Source organism: Larus michahellis, chromosome 7, assembly GCF_964199755.1.
Source record: "Larus michahellis chromosome 7, bLarMic1.1, whole genome shotgun sequence".
Taxonomy (NCBI): Eukaryota; Metazoa; Chordata; class Aves; order Charadriiformes; family Laridae; genus Larus; species Larus michahellis.
This window is the reverse complement of record NC_133902.1, coordinates 18,337,889-18,361,007: the sequence shown is the minus strand read 5'-3', so window position 1 is coordinate 18,361,007 and position 23,119 is coordinate 18,337,889. Positions and strand designations below refer to the sequence as shown.

Below are 23,119 nucleotides of genomic sequence, written 5' to 3'. Positions count from 1 at the left end.
ATTTGCTTGCTAAGGCACTAAGCACACGTTAAAATAGACTGAAGAAACTCATCATCTCTCTCTCAACTGATAATTCCCTAGAAACCAAGGAGATGGGGGTGATATATGCGCTGGCAACAAAGGCAAACAGTGGTGTTTACAACTCCATGTATTTCCAGGCAAGCCACCCTGCAGAGAACCAGCACGCTCAGTCCAGCTGATGTTTTTATCATTTTATGGTGCCTTCACAGCACAGCAGAATTTTTTTTTCCCCCATTTTCCATTAGGAGCGTGTGCTTTCATCGCCACGTGCCCCAGTTAGAAGACTTCCTCCTGACTGGAGAGGAGACTCCCATAAAAACAAAGTCAGACTCATGCAAACGCCAACTCTGGGTCCGGTATAAGGGAAGTTGCTGTTAAAAAGATCCACACGGACACAACAGCCTTTAGCCAAGGCTGGGCCATCTACACATCACTGCAGGCGTTTCTAACTCAATACCGCAAGAAGGTATTTGACGCTTTGGGCGTTACCACAATGTGAAAAGTTAAATTTTGCTTCACTTCTCAGATGATTTTGCTTGAGCTGTTGCAACCCGGCAGGGTCTCTCTTTGCTGTCGTAACCTGCCTGCACAACGCCACTGAGACACAACCGTGCCCGTATCCTCCCTACTTTGGAGCTGGGTTTTGGTCAAAGAAAGCAGGAAATCTAGAGAATCCAGGCTTCATTTTACAAGAATCAAGGAGCTTACACTGATACCCGGCTAACGTCTTCCTCAGTGCAGGTCGGGGTTTGAGCCTGCTGCTGATCAGAGACAGGGACTAAGTTACCTTGGCTTGGGGAGTTACCACTCACCCCTGTGCTGCAATTAGCTGGAAATGCTTATGGAGAAGACGCGTGTCGTTCAGCCCAAGTTAAGTAGTTAAGCCTGGCTGCAGCAATCATCTAAAAGCAGCTTTTAGGGAAAAGGAGGCAGTAATCTAAAAGCAGCTTTTAGGGAAAAGGAGGCAGTAAAGGCAGCCTTTGGTAAGGATGCAGCGCATGGCTGATCCTGTGGCAGTAAGAGCCCAGGAAATGGTACCCCAAACCACGAGGGAAGCCGTCCTGGGAACAGTCGCTTGCTCTAATCCTGAGATTTTACATAGAGCCGTGCAGAGTCCCGTACCCGAGACAGACTCGCTGAAGGCACCGCGTGGACTCCCTAAGCATGTACACACAGCCACGCTCTCCAAGCCCAGCCAGGCTTTGCCTTGCGAGGCTGAGGAGCTTTTGCTCCGCACGTCAAGGAGGGGCCTCGTGGCACCAGGAAAGTCTCCACAGCCTCAGACAAAGGAGCTTCGCAGGAGAGGAGAGGGGCGGCGCAGCCCCCGCTCGCTCCCTTGGCCGCCAGCGATGCATGTGTCAGAGCAAACGCACACGTACCCCCTTCCAGCGCCACGGCGGAAGGGAGGGGATGAACAAATGAGCCATTAGAGACCCAACCAGGAACGCTGACCTCTGTGTTGTGCTTATGGACGGTCTCGGGAGGCTCTGCGCTACCAGAGACGCACAATATCTCCCTTTCTTTGATGTGTGGCTGAGTCACCCGGGCTGTCACCAGCTGCCCATCACCGATGCTGTCACCCAGCCCTGCCTCCTGCCAGGCCAGGTGAGGGGGAAGTGGTCCAGCACCTCTGCCAGCTCTCGCTCCCCAGCCAGGGGAGCCGCTGCCCTGCAAGGCTGCACACAAACGAACGCCTCTCCAGCCCCTTCCCGCTGGGGGGAAAAAAGCAGATCTCCGAAACGCAGCCAGCAGGCAGGGGGATAAATCAGAGCTGCGCTGGGCCATGGGGGTGAGGGACCCTCTGGGGTGATGGGCTGCATAGATGCTGTGGTCCCTCCTCCTCTCCCCAACCCATGTCCCCGCGGATCACCCAGCACGGAGCAGGGGACAGGAGCCAGCACAGCACTGTAAGTACAGGAGACGCTGGACCAGCAGAGCGAAAGCAGGGCCAGGGATTTTGGGAGCCCCTTCCCTAGCACAGGAGCACTGACAGGTCTGGAAGAGACATTTCAGGCTGTAGCAGGTGCCCGACAAAGGCTGCCAGTACTAAATCATCGCCGAGCTCTTCTCCCAGCCCAGGACTCTTCTCCATAATGAAATCCAGATCCTGAGACAACTCTTCTAAGCAGATGTGGAGGTTGTGTACCTCTCCGTGGCAGGCAGTAGCCCACACAACCTTTAGGAGACTTCATTTTTGACTCTTGGATGAGACTGGGAGAGCCTACAAGGACCAGATCCAACACCTGGGGACTTCCCTATCCCTTGACACCCCATTTAAGTAGGCAGCTGACCAGACAGCCTTGGAAGGCATCGAAGTGGAGGTGTGGGACAGAACAAGAGATGCATTACCACAGTGTAAGCTATAAGCCACTGAGAGCAGAAGGAGCCGCAGACGGAGCCGAAAACAGTGTGGCGGGGAGGACACAGATTACCTTTCGAGCTTCTCTGGCCATGTCATCACTGGAGCAACTCATCTCTGGTTTCTTCCCTCTCTTTTTTTCTTCATGCTCATCTTCTTCAGAAGAAACTTCTTTGTCACTGATGTTGCTGGCTAACTCCTCCAGCTTCCTCTTCAACTCCTCCTCCTCGGCATCAGGGTCAAGTTGGGATTCTGGGGCTGGAGACTGAAGGAGGAGAAGAAGGGAGTTGTGTAAGAGTCCCCTGTGGTGGACAATGGGGTATGGCCGGATCCAGACACAGCCACCACGACTGGCCAGTGGAGGAACTCAAGGAGTGCTCCGCAGATGGACTTTGCAAAGGGGACTTTGAGACCCCCTTTGAGTGCCCATTTTCAAAAGGGGTGGTCAGACTGCCCAGGGAAGCAGCACTCCAGCTCCACACCAAGGAATACATCTCCAGAGGTCCCTTCCAACCCCTATCATTCTGTGATCTAAGGAATCTCCCATCCATTTCCCCCTCCCCCCACCTCCCCCAGAACTTGCTTGTTCTTCCCTATGGGAAAGTGCCTTTTCGCCCTCCTTAAAAAGGTGTGCATGAGGGATTTGGGGTGAAAACCCACTGTATTTTCATTAAGAACCATGCTGGCTCTGAGAGCGGAGATCACAGCAACCCAAAGACACGGTCCACCAAACTAAGGGAAGCAGCCACATGAACTACCGCTCCCCGAGGTAGCTTTCAGAGCATCTAGGTAACCTTACTTGTAAAGGGAAAACACACAGCAAGTTTTCCTGTAGGATAGATGGCATATTTCCACCCGACCCTGTTATTAGGTGCAATCTACCTTACCTGGAGAAGCATCCTTTAAACTCCCAGGCGCTGGAAGGGAGCTCCAGAAGTTACTGAACTCACTGTCCCTCGCGTTAAGACGGGAATACGATTATCTGTGTCATACTTGATGGGTTTTTGTCTAAGCTGTTCTTCACAGCCTTGAGCAATGGCATCCGCAGCAGGTAATCTTTCTCCCAGGCAATCTATTCCCGGGCTCTGCCATCCTTTCTCCTGGAAAGCTTTGCTTAATAGTCAACCTCAGCCTGTCCCGCAGTGGTTTGGATCTGTTGCCTCTACTCTGACCTGCCCTAGACATAGGAATAAGTCATGGGAACCTGCAAACCTGCACATCTCCTACTCCCTTGGTCAGAGTTACTGACAGACACGCTGAATGGTTACAAACCTGGCGATCCCCATTAGGAATTTTAGAAAAAAAAGATAAAAAAGAAGAAATTGCATTGTTTCATCTATGCCTAGGGGACTTGTCTGTAATTATCACTGTCCATTCTACTGAGCCTTCAGCCGCCAGAGCAGCTCGTGTTGATGTGTTCACACAAAGGAAAAAAAGGGTACCTAGTCCAAAATTAGAAACCCAAAATCAATGTTAAGTGATCGAAGCATTCACAGACTCTACATCGCTGCCCAGCTCTAACTTAATTTGGCTGTTTGCTTCCAAGCTTGATGGCATGGTTAGACAAGGACGGCTCAGAATAGATACAGAAACCCTTCTTGACTCAGATCTCATATTCACAACAACCAGGTCACTTCCCCGTATGTACTAATTGATTCTCCCATGGTTTCAAATGAGCCATCACAGCTCTGCAGATGTACCAACACCCATGAAATTAGCCTTTCATAGAATATTAAATTGAAGCCCAATTGTCCTTGTGCAGGAGGGGCGAGGGAGGCACTAGCTTGCACAGGGGCCCATATGCATGGGTTAAATTTGCTTCTGTTTCTGTCCTGCTATGCAATGTTTTCTAAAGCGCTCCATCACCTGAAACTAGAGAAGAGCCTCCAAGGCCAAACCAGAGGATTAAAATTGAACAAAGTGAGTCTTTGTGTCTATCTGGCTTTCTCCCTGCAACCCCGGCTGTTTCAGAGCAGCCCCTCCGATGACAAGGGGAAGGGACCGGCGCGTCCCATGCTGTCTCCCTGCAGAGAGAGCGCCTGGCTTTGCCCAGTTACCTCATCAGACCGCACCAGGATTTTTTCCTCCAAGCGGTTCAGCATGCGTTCGATTGCGGACATGCGTTTGCTGAGCTCATGAATCTAGAGAAAAGGAGAGAGAGAGAGAGAGAAGGAGTAGAGAACAGACCAGCCACCGCTGCCAGGGCAGGGAGAAAACAGCGCAACCAGCAGAAGAAAGCAAGCAGCAAGACGCTGCCCCCGCGGGCTGAATTAAAAGACGTTAAAAAATTATGTTTTGAAAATACAGCCCTGGATACCCTGAAGAGCTCCAGGACGTGCACGGCCTCTCCTCAAATCTGGAAAACTCAAAGCGATGCGGAGTACCCGGCACACCGCAATTCTCACCAAAGCAGTGTCGGTAGCTTTGATGCAGCGAACATAAAGCCTCATTCACTGGCCTCGTTGTGTCCCTTGTCCAGAAAAAAGCATCAGGCTGTAACAAAGCCCGGTATCTTGCCATCATTCACTCGCTGCCTCAATTTCAAGTCAACAGGAGTATTATCTTCCTACTAACATGGTTTTTTTTAAGCAGCGACTGCCCCATCACCCCCCCTGCTAATACAGCGCAGGAAAGTAAGAGGGAAGAGGTAAGAATTTCCCATGGCAAATTCCGGAGAGAAAAAACTAAAATTGAAAGTTTACGGCAACACACTTTGAAATTTTCTGACTTCTGCCTGCATTGATTTACAAGGTGCTTGGCCCTCCTTTTGCCCTCACTCTTCCAACAAAAAGAAGGGGGGAAAAAAAGAAGGGGGGAAAAAAAGAAGGGGGGAAAAAAAGAAGGGGGGAAAAAAAGAAGGGGGGAAAAAAAGAAGGGGGGAAAAAAAGAAGGGGGGAAAAAAAGAAGGGGGGAAAAAAAGAAGGGGGGAAAAAAAGAAGGGGGGAAAAAAAGAAGGGGGGAAAAAAAGAAGGGGGGAAAAAAAGAAGGGGGGAAAAAAAGAAGGGGGGAAAAAAAGAAGGGGGGAAAAAAAGAAGGGGGGAAAAAAAGAAGGGGGGAAAAAAAGAAGGGGGGAAAAAAAGAAGGGGGGAAAAAAAGAAGGGGGGAAAAAAAGAAGGGGGGAAAAAAAGAAGGGGGGAAAAAAAGAAGGGGGGAAAAAAAGAAGGGGGGAAAAAAAGAAGGGGGGAAAAAAAGAAGGGGGGAAAAAAAGAAGGGGGGAAAAAAAGAAGGGGGGAAAAAAAGAAGGGGGGAAAAAAAGAAGGGGGGAAAAAAAGAAGGGGGGAAAAAAAGAAGGGGGGAAAAAAAGAAGGGGGGAAAAAAAGAAGGGGGGAAAAAAAGAAGGGGGGAAAAAAAGAAGGGGGGAAAAAAAGAAGGGGGGAAAAAAAGAAGGGGGGAAAAAAAGAAGGGGGGAAAAAAAGAAGGGGGGAAAAAAAGAAGGGGGGAAAAAAAGAAGGGGGGAAAAAAAGAAGGGGGGAAAAAAAGAAGGGGGGAAAAAAAGAAGGGGGGAAAAAAAGAAGGGGGGAAAAAAAGAAGGGGGGAAAAAAAGAAGGGGGGAAAAAAAGAAGGGGGGAAAAAAAGAAGGGGGGAAAAAAAGAAGGGGGGAAAAAAAGAAGGGGGGAAAAAAAGAAGGGGGGAAAAAAAGAAGGGGGGAAAAAAAGAAGGGGGGAAAAAAAGAAGGGGGGAAAAAAAGAAGGGGGGAAAAAAAGAAGGGGGGAAAAAAAGAAGGGGGGAAAAAAAGAAGGGGGGAAAAAAAGAAGGGGGGAAAAAAAGAAGGGGGGAAAAAAAGAAGGGGGGAAAAAAAGAAGGGGGGAAAAAAAGAAGGGGGGAAAAAAAGAAGGGGGGAAAAAAAGAAGGGGGGAAAAAAAGAAGGGGGGAAAAAAAGAAGGGGGAAAAAAAGAAGGGGGAAAAAAAGAAGGGGGGAAAAAAAGAAGGGGGGAAAAAAAGAAGGGGGGAAAAAAAGAAGGGGGGAAAAAAAGAAGGGGGGAAAAAAAGAAGGGGGGAAAAAAAGAAGGGGGGAAAAAAAGAAGGGGGGAAAAAAAGAAGGGGGGAAAAAAAGAAGGGGGGAAAAAAAGAAGGGGGGAAAAAAAGAAGGGGGGAAAAAAAGAAGGGGGGAAAAAAAGAAGGGGGGAAAAAAAGAAGGGGGGAAAAAAAGAAGGGGGGAAAAAAAGAAGGGGGGAAAAAAAGAAGGGGGGAAAAAAAGAAGGGGGGAAAAAAAGAAGGGGGGAAAAGGGTTGCTTTTCATGCTCAAGAGCCAAGACAAACTTTTGTGGTTAAATCACTGAAAACATAAAAGGAAGCTTTTTTTTTTTCTTCTTTTAGAAATCGACATTTTGCTTTCCTTAAAAAAAAAAAAAAGTCTTTCTCCTTTGATGCAAACAAATAAAACACAAATGATGAGAAATATTGCCCATTTTATATAGATAAAACACTGTCTCCCACATCACCCGTGTTCTGAGTGGCTGCCTCCCATTCAAAGGGGAATGAGCAGCAAATGCAGTAAGTAAATGCACTAACAAAGAGATGCGAGGGCTTGGCTTTGTTTTTATAACATTCCTGTCCTCTCACTTAGTTTTTGTGCTTCCTAGTGTTCAATTAATTAGATCCTCACAACAGCTTGGAGAGATTGCATCTGCTTAAGGGAAGATGAATATAAAAACCTGACACTCCGGAGAGCAGAGCGCTGTAATTACCATCCCGAACTCAATGCATCTTCAAGCAGCATTAAACCCGCAGGCAGGACGCAATCCAATCCATCTCTAAGTGGTTTCTCCCTACTGTTTAAGGCCTGACTCCTGCATGGCTCCTGGTGACAATGAGAAATCTGTGATGGGCCATCAGCTTCAGAAGAAGAGATGGTGACAAACCGAGCACCCAGCACCACCGTAACAGAGGTTCAGAAAGGTCAGAGCATAACGCACGGTTTGCTGTTGACGGGCTACAAGGATAGGAGCTGAAGACCTTGCTTACGTTCTCCTTCCCAAGCAAGGCTGGTTTTAAGGCCTGGTGGTCACCCCACCAGCATCACCCACCCCATTAGGGGTGCATCCTTTTCAGGGGCCGGACCGCCCTGCGCTGCTCTCCGCAAGACAAAAGGCTAGCAAATGCTGCTCTGTATTAAAATATTTAAAGCAAAGAAACTTAAAACACAGCCCATAAGGAGGACATCAGTTAGGGCAAACCATCACTTGCTGCTGGGGAGAGAAGACAGGTTGCTCTAGCAGAGGTGCTGCCTTCAGTCTCTCAACTACCCAAGACCCCCAGCAGAAGCTTTATGCAAAGAGGAGGAGCCAGATGGCATCAAAGCTTCAGGAATCCAGAACTGCTGAGCTCCTGGAGTCACAGGACTAGGGAACAGCCTCTGCTTTTGTCACTGGAAAAGTTAATTTTCTTGTGTTTGTGACTGAACAGAGTACTCTCCCCAGAATTAAAGCAAAAGCAATTTTCAGATCAAACATATTTTGACAAACTTGCACCTAAGGCAGTTTTGGGAAAGAGCGTCACAGAGATGCAGGGCAAAGAGCTGAGCTTTCCGACTCTCAAAACCTTCAGACGTCAACAAGGTGTCTACCAGGAAAACTTTTGCATTTTGAAGCTTTTGAAGCCAGGCTACGGGATTCAATACAGGGTTAACAAACGTGCTTCTGGACCCTACACCCCACAGGTCAACATCTTGAGTCGCCCAAGGGCGCAGCCTCTCCGAAGTGCAGCACCAGGGTGACCAGTTGTGCTCACCCATCCTTGCTGTGCCCTGGGATGTCCCATGAGAGGCTGGGATAGCTCAGAAGCCCTGATGATGGTTACGTGGCATACCCTGGAAGTGCCTGTAAGCAGCTCAAGGGCTGCTTTGCTGCTCGGGACAATGCAACTGCTCGCTGTCCCAAATCCCTCATGGTATGTCTCTGCCCTCGTGCCAGCCTCAGCCCCTCCATCTCTTCCAACCTCAGGACGAGATGATGGACACCAGCCTCTTCTGAAACTCTTCCAGCCTTGCCAAATGCAATAGAGCTGGCTAGCACCAAAGCCTGGATGTTCTTGCCTTCTCTCTTCTTTGGGCTTGTATCTGGCCTCTCCTTGGCCAACAGCAACAGTGATGCACGCGTGCATCATTCTGAAGTTAATGGTCCAGCAGAGAGCTGGGTCTCTTCCTGCTGGCCGAGGAGAAGGCTCTGTGGGAGGGTGGTTGCTAGCTGTAAACCCATCAGCAGCGCAAAGGGCAGGAAGGGTGAAGAGCCATTTAAGCGGATGATCAATGTTGGCATAAGAGAAAATGGGGTTAAATTGGGAGTGAGAACATGCCTTGTAACCATTAGAGTGACAACGCTCCACAGCGGCCTTCATACTGGTGTGACAGAGCAAACCACGAAGCATGCCGGACTGCCCTGTAGCGAGAGCTCGCACAGCTGATGAAGGAAGTCAACTGAAGCATTGGTAGGAATTTGTCCCCATTTCCCCACTGCAAAGCACGGTGCACATTTCATGCCTAACGTACCATGGCCTCATTAAGGATAACCACTCCAGGGTTCTTCCATTTACCGCTGACTGAAAAAGGAACGGCATTTGCTGATTAAAACATGTGCCGAGAGAAGTAAAAGGCAAAAGCAAAGTTTGCCTACACAGGCACGTGAAGTGTGGTGCTGAAGGATGGTTGTGGTGACAGATTCCCCCACCGATTCCCCAAAGGGGTCCAGGGTGTGCGAAGTTACCATCTGTAAGCAGAAACAAGCAGCGGGATCTCGCTGTGTACCTGCGTAGTTGAACATCACTGTGCATTTTGCAGCTTTTGCAGAGGTCCGAGGGATGCTTTTTACCATTCCCACCACCCACCATTTGCAAAGGTGGCATCAGGAACTGCGGGTCCTTGCTTGACAATTAAAACACAAGCTTGCTGCCTTTTTGACACCCTCCTCTAGACTGTTCCCCCCTGTTATCATCATTCAGGAGAGATACAAGACAGGTCGTCTCGACCCAGTCCTACTGGGGCAGGAACACTCCGCACTGCAAGGGAAGAAAAGGATCTTGATGCTTATTAAGTATCCCTCTCCAAACCTTGGTCTGATCATAAAGCACCGGCACATTCAATTGAAGAAAGCCTTTTTGGGGACGCAGAAAGCCATAGGTAACTCACAAATTAATAAGGACAGGCCGGAAATTAACAGCAACAAAGGCAGGTTTGTTACTGCGACAGCAGCATGGGCAGAGTAAAGCACCAGTGCCTGATTTTCTCTTTGCCACAGGTGTAAAAGTGGAAGGGCTGGAAGGAGGACCTGGGAGAAGCCGCACAGAGCTCCAGAGTACTTCTGTGTCATCCTAACGGTGCAGAGAAAAGTCTGTTCTTCCTTACCTTAAGGAATGACGGGGCCCTAAACGCACCTCCCCAGGTCTCAGCCCTGCTCCCATTTCACAACCACCGTGGCAGGTTCCTCACAACTTGGAGAGCAGGAGATGGCCTGGGCATTCATCTAGCTGGTGCCATGCAACCGTGATGTGGCACCTAGACGAGCCAACTCCTAGCTCATCCCACAGGCCCACTGTATCGCTCTGGCAATGCAAAATTGCCCCAGCTTCTTCAGCTCCTGAGCTGAAGAGGGATCTTGAGTCTACAGAGATCTGTGATCCACTCTGCTCACTCTTGGATCCCGCTCTGCTCGCTCTTGGATCTACACATGGGAAGTGTGGGCACCAAACCACCCCTGCGCAGAAGGGGCAATGATCGTGTGCCACCAGAAAAGCACACCAGCTTTTCTGCTCGTGCTCCACAACCATCCTGGCTGGCAGACAGATTGCTGTGGTTGCACCCCAGTTTGCCATCACTGCTTCCCATCTCCTCTGAACCAGATGGCACCATCCTGCACCTCACAGATTACAAGCCTCATTTATGACAAGCAAGGCTTGGCCGTAGACTTGGTCTCAAAAGAGGTTTGACGGCTGTTTGGTACCTGATTCCCGGAGTGGCTGACGTTATCCTGGGAGGAGGTTCTGTTCCGGCGTTTCGCGTGATGGGGTGGGTAGGCAGGGAACTGGGCTCCCTTGACGTCCTCATCAGAGGTGTCCATGTCTGCAGAGCACTGGGACCGGGGCTGCTCATTCCAGGGGCTGCCTTTGGAGAGAGAAGGCTTCAGCACAAAGGCACAAGAGACTGACACCCTCGAGTTCCTTCCTGGACACAGGTCCCATCCTTAAGACAAGCAAATAATGAGGCACTTCTCCAAATTACACTTTCTATCCTTTGGCAGGAGATGCTTCTGCAGGAGAGACCGAGGTTAAGGATGGCTACCCTGGGCCAGGCTGCAGCTCCATCCACTGTGGCCGCACAGCACCTAGCTCAGCAGGGTCCCACACAAGGCTGCCGAGATAACGGTGGGCACAAGGAGCAATGTCCTTGCTCTGGCATGCCCGAAACAGCCAGGCCACTCACCAAAAACTGCTATTGCCTTCCCAATTTTGTTGAAGTCCAGATTTAGACTCTGCCTTTCATGCATTGTCCAGGTGCTGGAAGATGTTTAGCTCAGGCTAGAGAGGTACCAGTCTAGGATGGAGCATTTAAAAGAGTGGAAAGTCTCCTTTTTAAAGGGGAATTTCAAATGAGGGAAAAAAACCAACCACCAAACAACAAAAACAATGAGAGAAAATGGAATTAACAAGCCAGAGGGCCCTCTGAGGGGCTCAGAGTGGGAATTTAAACAAGGCACAATAAGGTTTACCCAGCGTTTCCGAGTGCCCTGAAAATACAACCAAGCAGTCGGAGACCCAGAAGGATCTATCCTACAGCTGCACGTGCACAAGCCACTGTATGCAACCCTCCCGGCTCTGCTATCACAGCAGGAAAAACTGTGGTAGTAAAAGGCAAGTTCTCCACCATCATTTGCTGGGGTGTATTTACAGACTCAGAAAACCACAGATCCTGTGGCCTGTAGCTACTTAGGAATCCCCAGCGCTTGCCTCCAGTTCTCGGACAGTCTTACTCCAGTTCAAGTCCCCTTAAAACTGTAAGCTTTCTGCGCCCACTCCATCCTTTGGCAAGGAGTTCAACTCATCTGTTACTGCCTGCAGGAGGAAACACATCCCGCCGTTCCTAATAGCGTCATTCTATTCCATCTAGTTTCTACCTGACCTCCAGGTATGAAAGGGATTCACACCTTAAGGACAACCCCTCTGGCTTTGAGAAATGAGTTTGTTGGGAACAAGACCAGCCCGTTTCAAACAGCTAACTCCAGCCGATTCCTTCATGGGGGGGGGAATCGCTTTTGCAGAGGGGTATTTTGTCTTAACACTCAAGCTTTTTAGTTGTTCAAAAAAAAAAAAATCAAAGGCATTCTCATATTGGTCCAAGTCTTGTGGCCACTTTTCCCCAAGATACAAGAGGAGCCTGGCCAGAGACACCTACCAGGTTTCGCATTCCTGTCCAGGCTCCTTCTCCGTGAATTGACGGTGAGCCGAACCTCTGTGCTGAAGAGCTGCTCCGGTGGGCTCACGCCTGGTCCCTGTTCCTGCAGGATGTGGTGGAAAACCAGATCCGCCTCCGCGACCCTGGACTCCTTCTGGGAGGCATCTTCAGCTGGGTTGGGGAAATCTGGGAAGGACTGAGAGACAAGGATTGCTGCTGAGCAGCTGCCGCAAGGTCTCCCTGCCTCTCCTGACCTTTGCCAGCAGCTCCTACCTTTCTCCTCCCATCAATTGCATCAACATGCATCGATTGACTTTTTGTAATGCCAATTCCTAATAATCCATTTAAAAGCCTTCTCTGGCTGGTGAGCCCTGAACAATACTTCTCATCACTGCCAGAGGGCACTGTTAATTTTTTACAAGAACTAGGCACAGAGTCCCTTCAGCTCGAATGGGTAAAGCTCTCGTCTTGTAAGACACGGTACCCTTTCGCTTCCTCCAACAACAGCCACCTCCTGCCCCTCGAATAATCTGCAACCGATAAATCTAATCCAGATGATCTTGACAGAGGCCAGCCCTCCCGAGACTCCTGTTGGATTCTGCTGCGTAAAGACGGGCATAGATAACGAAAGAATGAATCTACTTGTTTGTTCAAAAGTCTTATCAATTTACATGGAATGGTGTGAATTGGGTTGGGTTTTTTTTGTTTGCCCCCCCCCCCCCCCCCCCCCCCCCCCTTTTTTTTTTTTTTTTAAAGCCTTTGCTTCACAACTCAGGGCATCCGAGTCCTACCCAGGGGCACAGTTTATTTTATTTATTTATTTATTTTTTAAAAAGTGAAATTTCACCAGGAAAGCTAAACAAGGGCAGCTCAAAAAGCTTGATCTGAAGTATCTCAGGCTGGAAGACTTTTTGCTCCCCAGAGCTGGAAGCTGAGGAGGGCTGGCCCAAAGCCCTTGCTGGGATCGTGGGGAGCAGCTCACTGCCGTCGCTGGTGCCAGAGCTGCCTGTGGCTCCTGCTCCTGGTCAGGGGCTCCCGACACTAAGACGCATATAGTCTCCTCTACAGAAATAACCAGTGCTCATGCAGGTTTTGTTCCCCCCACCCTCTCCCCTCTGACTGATGGGGACCCCCACCCCACAGGTGCCGTCCCTGCTGTCACTCTAGCTCTGCAGGACTCATCTTCACTCTGGCTCTGCAGGACTCACCTTCTCAACCTGAGAAGGGTAGCGTGTCCACGAGCAACTACATCCTCAGTGCCGCCACCTGGCAAAACTAGCCCCGATCTAGATGGGCTGACAGGAGAGGAGCCTGCTTTCATTTTGTCCTTTGAGTACTGAACCTCCAAAAGCTCGTTGGAAACTAGGGCATCCCGGAGCCTTGGGACAGCGCAAGAAAACTGTTTTATGCAGAGAGCCTCTTGCTATCTCATTGTGCCACTCATCCTCGCTTCAGTCTGATGTCCTACTTCTGACTCAGCCTGAGGCAAAGGGAGTGAATGGGAGAAGAGACAGCAAGCGGGGTTATGGGGATCAAGCGTGGGCACCACCACCTCTCAACACTGGCCAAAGGAGGAGGTAGCAGAGGTAGCAAGGAGGAAAAAAGAGAGGAAAGGAACCCCCCAGCACTCTCCCAGTACCTGGAAAGCATCCGGGCTGCTGGCTGCTGGAGAGAGCTGCATAGACTGGCGGCGAGACTGAGCAGAGTACTCTGAGTCCAGTTCAAAATCAAAGGGATGGACAGACAGCAGGCGCTTTGTCTTGCGCATCTTAGTCAGCGTAGGAAGTGCAAGAAAGGAAAATTCACCATAAAACACAATCGACCTTGAAGAAAGTGGGAAGAAGTGCCCTTGTCTCCCTAGTTTGCCAGAATCCACACAGCCCAAAGCAAGGCTCCTGCTTTGTGCAGAGAAAATTTGGGTCCAGTGTTGTCCTGCTTGCAGGGAGCCAGGTATATAGGGACAGCGTGTGCTTATGCTGGAGCCAAGGAAAAGCGGGTTCCTGATTTCCACAGTCTGGCTCAGGACCGTGGCCACGAGCAGAGAGTGAGAAGCTCTCTCCTGCTTTATAAAGGCACCATGGGAAAGCTGCGCCAGGTTACAGCTCAGTGAGAGACCCAGGAGATGCTTTTGAGGACTGAGGCATCTCCCTGTCTTCAGAGAAGGGATGCTGTGGGCAGATGTCCTCAGATATTTGGGAGGTCATCATCCACCTGGGGGCAGGAGCAGCTTGTACAAGCCTCTAAGACTTCAGAAGCAGATCAAAATGAGTTACCAAGTGTGTGAAAGGCAGCACACACCCGTAGCCGCAGCCTGAGATGGTATGTATGTAACAGCATGTATGGAACCATACCAGCATCTCAAACACACTGGCAGATTCCACACGTGCTTCAAGGATAAATACACTCTTCCCATCGGGCTTCTTAATCTGCATTTCAGTCCATACACGGAGTCCCAGAAAAAAAAACAACCAAAGCTGCATTTTGCTACTCTACCAGGTATCTCTTTTTCTCGTAAAAAAACCCAGGTGGGTTCTCATTATCCAGGTAGGAGCTGGGACTTTCATATTAATTAGGGACTTCCATACTCTCTGGAGTGGGTCTTTTATTCCAGAGGGCAAGTATCTCTGAGTTTACTGCCTTGGCTGTTTCTATGCAAACTGGGAGAGGGGCTTATCTCGGTGAAGGAAAAGAGAGAGAAAGGCCCCATTTTGAACGTGACACAGAAAGCCACCCCCAGCACCAGCACTGCCACCACTACCCAAGACAGACCAGCAGCAGCTGAGGGCGCAAAGTGAGGCAGGAGGGAACCCAGACCAAAATGCTTACTCTGCTGTAGCACTCTGCTTCAGCTCCACGAAGGACATCATCTTCATCATCGCTGTCATCCCCAATGCCACCACTGGTGAGGAGCTGGCATTCACCTGGAGGGGAGACAATGGCACGCTGTGTATGGCCAGCTCCCGCACCCCGTTCCTGGGGGAGGTGGTGGTCCCCGCCGTGGCGGTCACACCAATGCACCTGTAGGCGAGGCCATGCTTCTTACATGGGGTAAAAGGTCTGGATTACAAATACCTCCCCACATTTTATTTTTATTTTTACTTTGCACACTGCACCATGGCCAGTAGGTTGCACAAGTAAAGGGAAGGGGACAAAGGATGGGAAACAGATGGGAACATCTTAAGGTAGCCCCAGTGCTGCAACTGGCACGCAGTGAACGCAGTCTAAGGTCTGTAGGGTAGAAGCTCTTTGGGGTGCAGCTCCCGGGCATTGCCGCAGACACCCACTCTTAGCGTGTGCTCTTGCAAAAGCTTGGCTGGCCTCTCATTGCTTCCCCTTCCAGTTGGGCACCACCACAGGTGTCATAGTGGCCACCGCAGGAAGGTGAAGGACACCCGCACCACAGAGAGCGCCGTGAGGTCAGCCTGGGTGACTCCAGTGTCTGAAGGCACTACAGCTCAGCTCGATATGGCCCTGCCTCCACTACTCACAGCTGCCCTCAGCCAGTTCCGCTATCTATCAGTGACCTGTTCCTTTCTGGGTCCCCATCTCTGTGCCCAGACCACTGCCAAGCCCAGCAGCAGTCCAAAGCCACACCGAGTCCAAAGTCAAGGTAGACAAAATGGGGTGGAGCGAATCCTTCCTGCAAGGGCTCCTAGGGAACACAACCTCAAGGCACAAATTCAGTGGATTCCTTCAGAATATGGCCAGCTTTAAGTGCATTGAGATGATGAGCACTTGCAAGCTTCAAGTTTAGCACATAACTAAGAGTCCGGGTATATCCGAGTCTACCCTTGGAGACCCCAGGTGTACCACAGTGCAAGACATGAGCGTTACAGTCCACCTCCACCACCATGGAGAGTTGTCTGCCCTGGTCCAGCCACACCAACCTGTGCTGGAGTGCCCATAGCCAGAGGGTATGAAGCGAAAAAGACTTTGGAAACCTCTCTTGAACTGTAAGACATGTGCTGCAATTCTCTTTGTTACTTACTGTTAATGTCTGGCAGGCTGTAAACTCTGTCATGAAGACCTAAATGAAAAGAAAAATAGTGGGGAAAAATAAGCAAGCCCATTTTCTCCAGGTACCGCGCAGAGAACAAGCCTCAGAGCTATGGTTAACCAGAATTCTTGTTCTCTAGCCATCACAAGGCACAATCACCAAAAAGGCTCTTTGGAGAGAACAGAACAGGCACTTGGTGACAGGACTTGACTTTTAAAAGAGCTTATTGCCACCACCTGATGCAACACACTTGATGCAACACACCTGGGGGTGCACCAGCGGAGGAAGGCATGACCAACAGCAGATGGCCATGGAAAATGCAATGGTCTCATGTCATTCTGCTGTACCTCCTGCAACCAGAGATACATCCCAGGAGGAGACGCTTGCTTGCTCGAGGGTCAAGCCAATTCACTGGTGTTAATGAAGTAATAACAACAACATCATCTCTTTTTTGACAAAGCCATCAGAATCTCAATTTAAAGAAGCCTGAAGCACTGTTATCCTCACGCTTGGTTTGGTTTTTTCTCGGATCGTCCTTTCCGCCTGGTCTGATGAGCTTTCAGACTGAACGCTATATAAATTGTCTCTCGGTCCATTAATTTTATATTCAATGCCTCTACTCTCCACGCTCTTTCTGATATTCCTGCCGTGAGTGGTCTGGATAAAAGAACGATTGGACCAATTGAATTGGCTCACGTCTATGGTATTTCGGCAAACTTTTCTGTGGCTCCTCAAGACGGGAATAAAATCCACGCTGGTTTTCAGAGGCAATAGGCAAAGCAGTGCAGGAGCTGTACGAGTGCCAACTAGCAGCTACCCGGTAAATAATACTGTATTAACAGCTTTCAGCATATGTTTATGCACTATGGGACCAATTTCAGAAATACCAAAGATCCATAAACTCCGAAGAGCATAGCTAGCATGCCAGCTAACTCACTAATTTTGCTACGGTTCTCTCAGTGCCAGAGCATCATCAGATTAACTGGAAAAATCATTAGATCGTGGGAAGAAATGAGTGCTGGCTTTATGCAGCCAGCTGCATGTTATAGACCCGCAGGTTAAACTTGGGTTAATTTCACAAGCTCTCCCTTGTGACGAAAAGAGCTAAAAGAAAGAAAACCAAGAGCCATTGCTCTTACGTACTTACAAACTGCAGGACATGAGACTTTTAAAACTAAGCGTGAGATGTTCTCCAGTCTGTAGGAAAACCTTAAACCTTAACAGAGGAAAAAAAAATCCACCAAGAACATCTGCTCTGCTGCTCCCAGTGTGAACACACCGCATTGAACCTCCTCTTCCTCCCCAAAATGGTTAGCACAGTCTCGAAACCACGTGGGGCTCAGAGGGGCACCAAGGCTGATGTTCCTCCCTTGGTGCACATCCCGATGCCCAGACACCCCACGCACAACAGGGTAGGAGAAACCCCGGTGCTCCTCCTCACCTAGAAACGTGGAGTTCACCCCTTGCCCTGGCTGCAGCCGGCCGTAGAGGGACTGCAGCACTTTGGCACTTCCAAACCTCTTGAAACGGGATCGCACGTGTTCGTAGTACCACTCCAGGGAACCAATCTTCACGATCCTGCCCAAAAAGAGGATGCGCATAGGGGTGAGACAGTCCAGCCAACTCAGGGTGACCAGATCCTCACCCAGAAACCACCTCTTGACAAAAACACGGCCTGGTTTCTAACCAGCATAACTGGTTTTTAACCAGCATGAAGGCATGCCGAGTCTGGGCGACTCTTCTTGAGCTTCAGCCCTGAAGGATCGCCTTGCCCCTCGCCCTCCATCGGGGGAGCGGTACCTGGAGAGTCGGCAGGGATCGCAGACCCAGCCCTGCTCCTTCTTGTTGTAGCGGCTGCAGTTCTTGCAGGTGTAGAAGTGGCAGTCCAGGCACTGGCGCTTGCTGTTCAGCAGGAACTTGAAGGGCTGGAGGCAGTGGACGCAGTGGGTTTCGTTGAGGTGGGATTGATTCGTCAGAAATTCTCTCTTGCTGCTCTCCCGGTCGATCTTGCATTTCAGCTCCCTGCGGAAAACAGCCCAAAACACGGGAACTTGGTTTTGTTAGCATCTCGCTGCAAACTCTCACGTGGCAAACCCCGTCATGCTTCCATCATTTCGGGAACAATTTTCTAGGGAAGATCCAGGGTCCCACAGCTCATGGGAACAGCTGTAGGGCAAATCTAATAAATAACATATCACAAGTTAAATGGGCTGAGCGAAGGCGGCGGCTTCAGATTCAGGGCAGGTTTACTGTACATTAGGATCTGCCACTGTTAAATTTAAGATTAGATTTGGTTGTGCCAAAACCTGTACCGTTTGCTTCACCGGGCATTCATTATAAATTCTAGGAACCTCGGGAGAGCGGCTCTTGAGGTCTCATCTGCATCCCAACCCAACCCAATCTCTGAGCCTGTGGTCCAGCTGGGAATTAAAAGCTTTCTGGAATTCTCAGTTTAAAAAAAAACCAAAGCAAACCAAAACGCAATCAGAGTAAAAAAGGATTAAAAGGGGTTTTGATCCAGTCCTTCAGTGCTAAATGCAGCACAGACTTTTGTTAAGGACAGAAGCGGTGTGCAGCGGGGCTGTTCAGAGGACAGCAGCTGGAGGAAATGCTCGTGATGGTCCTGTGAAAATGCTTTCACAAGAGCTTTCCATGCCAGCACAAGCACTTTCCAAGAGCACCTTCTTCTGGCAGCCCATTGCTACAGGCTCCCTTTGCCATCCAGACCCGGCCGGTAGAGCGGGTCCCCACGTGGGAAGGTGCCGAACCCCCAGCCACAGGCAGGGACAAACACTCCGTCCGAGCTGGCGGGGGCCTGCTGGGCTACCCAAAGGCTTTCTGTTTGTTCCCCATGCCACACACCACCTCAGGTATGTTTGCCTTTGGGGCTATGGCTGGGAGGCAATGTTTGACTTGTAGGGAAGGTCCTGGAAGGTTGTTTTCTGTCTAGGCAGGGTTAGGAAGCTACGTTTTCCAGAGCAGAAGCCAACCTGGGCAAAAAAAAAAATCTCAAGTAATCAGGTTTGGAGGCTGTTTCAGGAAAACGGCGTGGATCACAAGGCTTCTGGTGATGTTCCTGGTGCCCCCCAGCCACTGGGGAGACAGGCTGACGCCGGGGTGACCACAGCAGGAGCCTCGCTGGCGTGGCAGCACGGTGCCGGGACGGCCACGGGAGCGGCAGTGTGGCTGCTGGTGGGAACAACGCGAATGTCAATCTAGCTAATCTCTGTTTAACCAAATCAGTTTGCACGTTAGGGATCAGCTCTTGATTTGTTTTTTTTTGGTATTTTTTTTTGTTTGTTTTTTTTTTCCAGTGGGAGCCTTTTATCGCCAGCTCGCTGCCAGCACACCAGGCTGCATTAGCTCTTACACTGGGGTGACACCAACTTGCATTAACGGAGGCTCTGGGACATGTACAAATCAGTATAAAAAATGAACTGGGCGCCTAAATATTCATCCATTCAGCCGTCCTAGCAGCGTTTCTAGTGACCTAGTGCAAATGTTCAGCAGTAAATTTATATGTGGCTGCTAAAGACAAACCCCCAAAGAGAAAACCCTTGGGTTGCTCAGTGTTCCTTTCCCACTCCTGTGCGAAGGCTGTTTCCAACAGGAGCTGCTCTTTCACTGGACTGCTTTTTCTGGTTCCCGGAGAGCGGTTGGATTCCTTCACCTCCCCTCCCTCACCCACAAGACCTGCTGAAGGGAGGACAAGTCTCCGCCAAACCAGTTTAAAACCTGCAGGAACCGCGGGCCTCCCGTCTCCTCTTTCCCTGCTCTCATCACGGCAGAATACACCAGTGGCAGTGGGATGCCAAACTGCGGTGGGTTTGGTCCAGCTGAGCTCCAGGAGAGATGCGGGGAGCCGTCCCCCCCAACAAGGGGGTTGCTCTGAGGGATGTTTATGGAAGGAAGCCCGGAGAGACCCCCACAAAGTGGCCATTATTAAATTTCTCGGGCAAAGCATTACCCTCGCATGGCTGTGCAGTTTCTGGCCAGCTGAAGCCTTTGTCCATTGTCGGTGAATAGAAAATAGAAAAGAAAATGCAAAGAAGCAGCAGAAAGGGAAGAAAAAGACCAAGCTGGAGGGGGGGAACGTTTCTTGCAGGCTTGCAGGTTGAGACAAGCCCAGTGAATAGAAGAATAGAAATGAATAGAAAAGCAAATGAGGATGGTCGGCTGCAGGGTCTCCCCTAACTTCCCATCATGTCCCAGCTAGTTACAGGCAGAAAATGCTCACGCAGCTCCCAGTCCGGCATGCAGGAGCGTGGCAGACCTTCCCAGACTGGTGGTCCGGTCTGTGTCAGGTATTAGAGAAATACCTGATGTATGGCCTTAACTGAGCCCACGGAAAGAGGCGAGCAAGCCTTGGTCCACGTGTCACGCTCTACCTTTGATATTTGGGAAGTGCCGGGCACTGCTGGGTTCACGCCAGCCCTCCGCGGGGAAGGATTAAACAACAAAATTTAAAAAAAAAGCCATGACTGCTGGGACAGAGGGAAAGCTGCTGAGGGAGATGACAGCCAGGGGTAGAAGCATCCTGGGACCTTCTCCCTGTCTTGCACCTCCCATGCCATAGCACTCAATCTGGGAGCCTCCTGGGCATCCGAGTGGACCCAGACAAGCCAGTCTGGCGCCAAGGTCAAGTTTGTAAGGAATTCACCTCGCCCACTGCTTTGCTGCAGGGCACAGCCATGTGGGTCCCCACCTCCTTCCTCCGGGCAGAGCTCAGATCCATCACAAGGGAAACATTCACCCTTTCCAGGGTGATAATTTTTCTAAATGCCCCCGTCTGATCTCCATCCTGCACTTCAGAGCCACCAGCAGAGGCAGGCTGGAGTTGATGATACTGAATTATCTCTGCCTCCCACGCAGGCTGGTTTTTCTTAGGCAAAAAAATAATCAGGAGGTTCAAGAATATATGACTGAGAGCTTCTCGTGGTGAATGGTGTAAACAGAGAGGCTCCCACACAGCCTTGCATGGAAACCCATGATGGCAAGCTTTTGGGGGATGGTTCGACGGCTCAGATGCAGATATCCTTGTTGAAGAAGGAGAATTCTCACCCCTCACTTTGCCCATTGGATCTGACTGAGAAACCAAGGAGGTCCTGGTCCCCAGGCATCGCCATGCCATCTGCACCAGCCCCGTCTCACAAAATGCAGGGGTAGGAGGGTAGGAGGGCTCAGTGGGAGAGGACCACTGCCCAAACCCGGCCTGGGAGCAAGGGCCACCCCTTGGGATAGTCATGAGAACTTGGCCAGACCCCGAACAGGGACACTGCAGCTTCTTGAAATGAAGTTAAGAAATTATGAAGTTCAACACCTGACGTAGTTAACGAACAAGACCTAAAACCCCATGATTTCTCATGCTCAAAATCCAGCCTAATCCGGCTGAACATTTTTTAAACAGCACTTTTGTCAAATGCCTTGTTAATAAGAACCTAGAGGATACATCCATTTGCTGCTCCGGTGATTTTCAATCTTTTCCCAGTCTGTAGCCCCCTAAAACTTCCCCAGGATGGCACAGCCCCCTGCACAGCATATTTAAGGCTACTACAGTAGCTTTACTACTTCTCTCAGTCATTTTTCCAGGATCTTTCAGGAGTCTGTGGACTTCCAGGACCCACTGAATCACTGAACACCCTTCCTGCCCTAAATGCACAAGAACCATCACACGAAACAAAAGCAAGGCAGCCAAATCCCATCCTTTGCCCCTAGGTAAGGTCTCTCCGTGGGAGCCACGCCAGCCTCAAGCCCCACAAAGGCATTTCCTGAGCAGGGGAGCAGATATTTGTCTCCCCAAACCGCCGTAGCGACACCCATCAGCATCGCCGCCAATGGCGCGGCGCCAGTTTGCACCTTTGCAGCCCCAAAATGCATCACCTGGCCGCTGATAACGTTATCTATTAACCGCTGTGTGTGATTTTCACAGCCAGCTCCTGGCCGTTCCTCCCCGCCGGCAGCCTCAACGCCTTGTTTTATTCCTACAAGCCCTATGCAGCAGGACGTACAGGGATCCGCTGCGGCCCCTTGCTTGCACCCAACCTCGCAGAGCCGAGAGCAGATACTCACTCCAGCCGTTCCTCCTCTTTTTTCCGCAGATCAAAGTCCCGTTGCACGACTTCCCAAACGTGCTTGGCCTCCTCATCGGTGAGCTTGGAGAGGTCCAGCTTCCTCCCCATCTTGTCCCGGCAAGTCCAACCCGCTCCCGTTACCCGCTACGCCGAGTGCCGGCTCTCCCGTACCCGGGGATGCTGATGGAGGGGGACGAAGAGCTCGGCCCCAGCGCCGTGGCTGCCCGTAGGAACGGGCAGGGGCAGAGCTGCGGGCAGGCCAGCCGGCTCCTCGCAGCACGGCAGCCGGTCTGCCGGGTGAGCCTGCCCGCCGAGACGGGCAGCCAGCAGGACTGGCGCGGTGCCTATCTGCGGCGGGGACTCCCCGTCAGCCGGGCGGGCAGCCCTGCCTTCCCCCGGGGTCCTGCCCAGAGCCGCAGGCAGCTCCAAACCTCCTCTGGATCGGCTGCCTGGGGTGAAAGGAGATGTTTACTCTCAGCGGAGCTGCCTGTTTTATGCAGGGTGCGCGAATCAAACAAAACCTTCCAACGCCACGGGGTTTGGGAGGGGGCTGAGCATCCCTGGGAGGAGCACACCCAGGGGGACCGGCTCCATCAGGATGGGTCCTGCCCCGCCACCAGCCTCTGCTCCCCTGCTGCTCACTCCCTGGCTCTTTTTTCTGTGCCTAATCTCGTTAAACCGTTTCCCCCCCAACCCCTGCCAACAACTTTCTAAGGAAAAAGCGAGAGCATCTGGCTGTCCCCCACGAGTATTGCCACACGGGGGGCTGGCCCCCAGCATTTGCTGACCGCCGTCACAGCGATTCGGGAAGCTGAGCTTTGCTTGCAGCAAACAGCTTAATTAGGACACAACGCTGCCCTCATTTACAGTTAGCAAGAAAAGATGGTTTCATGGGATTTTGAGAAAAATGCTAAACACGTCACATACCCGAAGGGGTAGATATTGCAAGAATCCAGCTACCAAAGCTGCCCCCTTGGTCAGTAAAACGCTCCCTGTGTGTCTGGGCAGGAATTCCCCGCACCTCGGATATTAGAAGAAACCTGTTTCTCTTCTTCATCAGAGCAAATATTAATACTAACCACACTTTTTTTTTTTCCCCTGACAGGTAGCTAAACAGGGAGTAAGACGGCAAGGCAGAAAAGTATTCTGCCTGGTGGGACCAGCCTCGCCGCTGCTCGGACACTGCAGGGAATTATCCACCCCAGTAACTCACTTGAAACAAAGATTAGATTAAACCCTACGAGCGGAGACAGGAAAGGATTTTGAATTCAAACTTGGGTGAATTTTGT

The 23,119-nt window shown here is 50.7% G+C and overlaps 1 protein-coding gene across 7 annotated transcripts in view; it reads right to left on the bottom strand.

Moving 5' to 3' along the window:
• MLPH (melanophilin) overlaps window positions 1–22,492 on the bottom strand; it is a 30,676-nt gene extending 8,184 nt beyond the window's left edge. For 2 of the 7 annotated variants that reach the window (XM_074595492.1, XM_074595497.1), the window contains exons 1-9: window positions 21,829–22,080; window positions 17,560–17,781; window positions 17,201–17,337; window positions 15,751–15,789; window positions 14,589–14,683; window positions 13,402–13,530; window positions 11,763–11,958; window positions 10,315–10,475; window positions 2,454–2,645 (exon numbers count right to left, since the gene is read on the bottom strand). In XM_074595492.1, coding sequence (XP_074451593.1) covers window positions 2,454–2,645; window positions 10,315–10,475; window positions 11,763–11,958; window positions 13,402–13,530; window positions 14,589–14,683; window positions 15,751–15,789; window positions 17,201–17,337; window positions 17,560–17,781; window positions 21,829–21,938 — 1,281 coding nt within the window. In that variant the 5' untranslated portion in view covers window positions 21,939–22,080. Of the gene's footprint in view, window positions 1–2,453; window positions 2,646–4,437; window positions 4,522–10,314; window positions 10,476–11,762; window positions 11,959–13,401; window positions 13,531–14,588; window positions 14,684–15,750; window positions 15,790–17,200; window positions 17,338–17,559; window positions 17,782–21,828 lie in introns of all 7 variants that reach the window. The other 5 variants (XM_074595496.1, XM_074595498.1, XM_074595495.1 and 2 more) reach the window with 4 other exon arrangements.
• Between the last annotated feature and the right edge of the window lie 627 nt (window positions 22,493–23,119).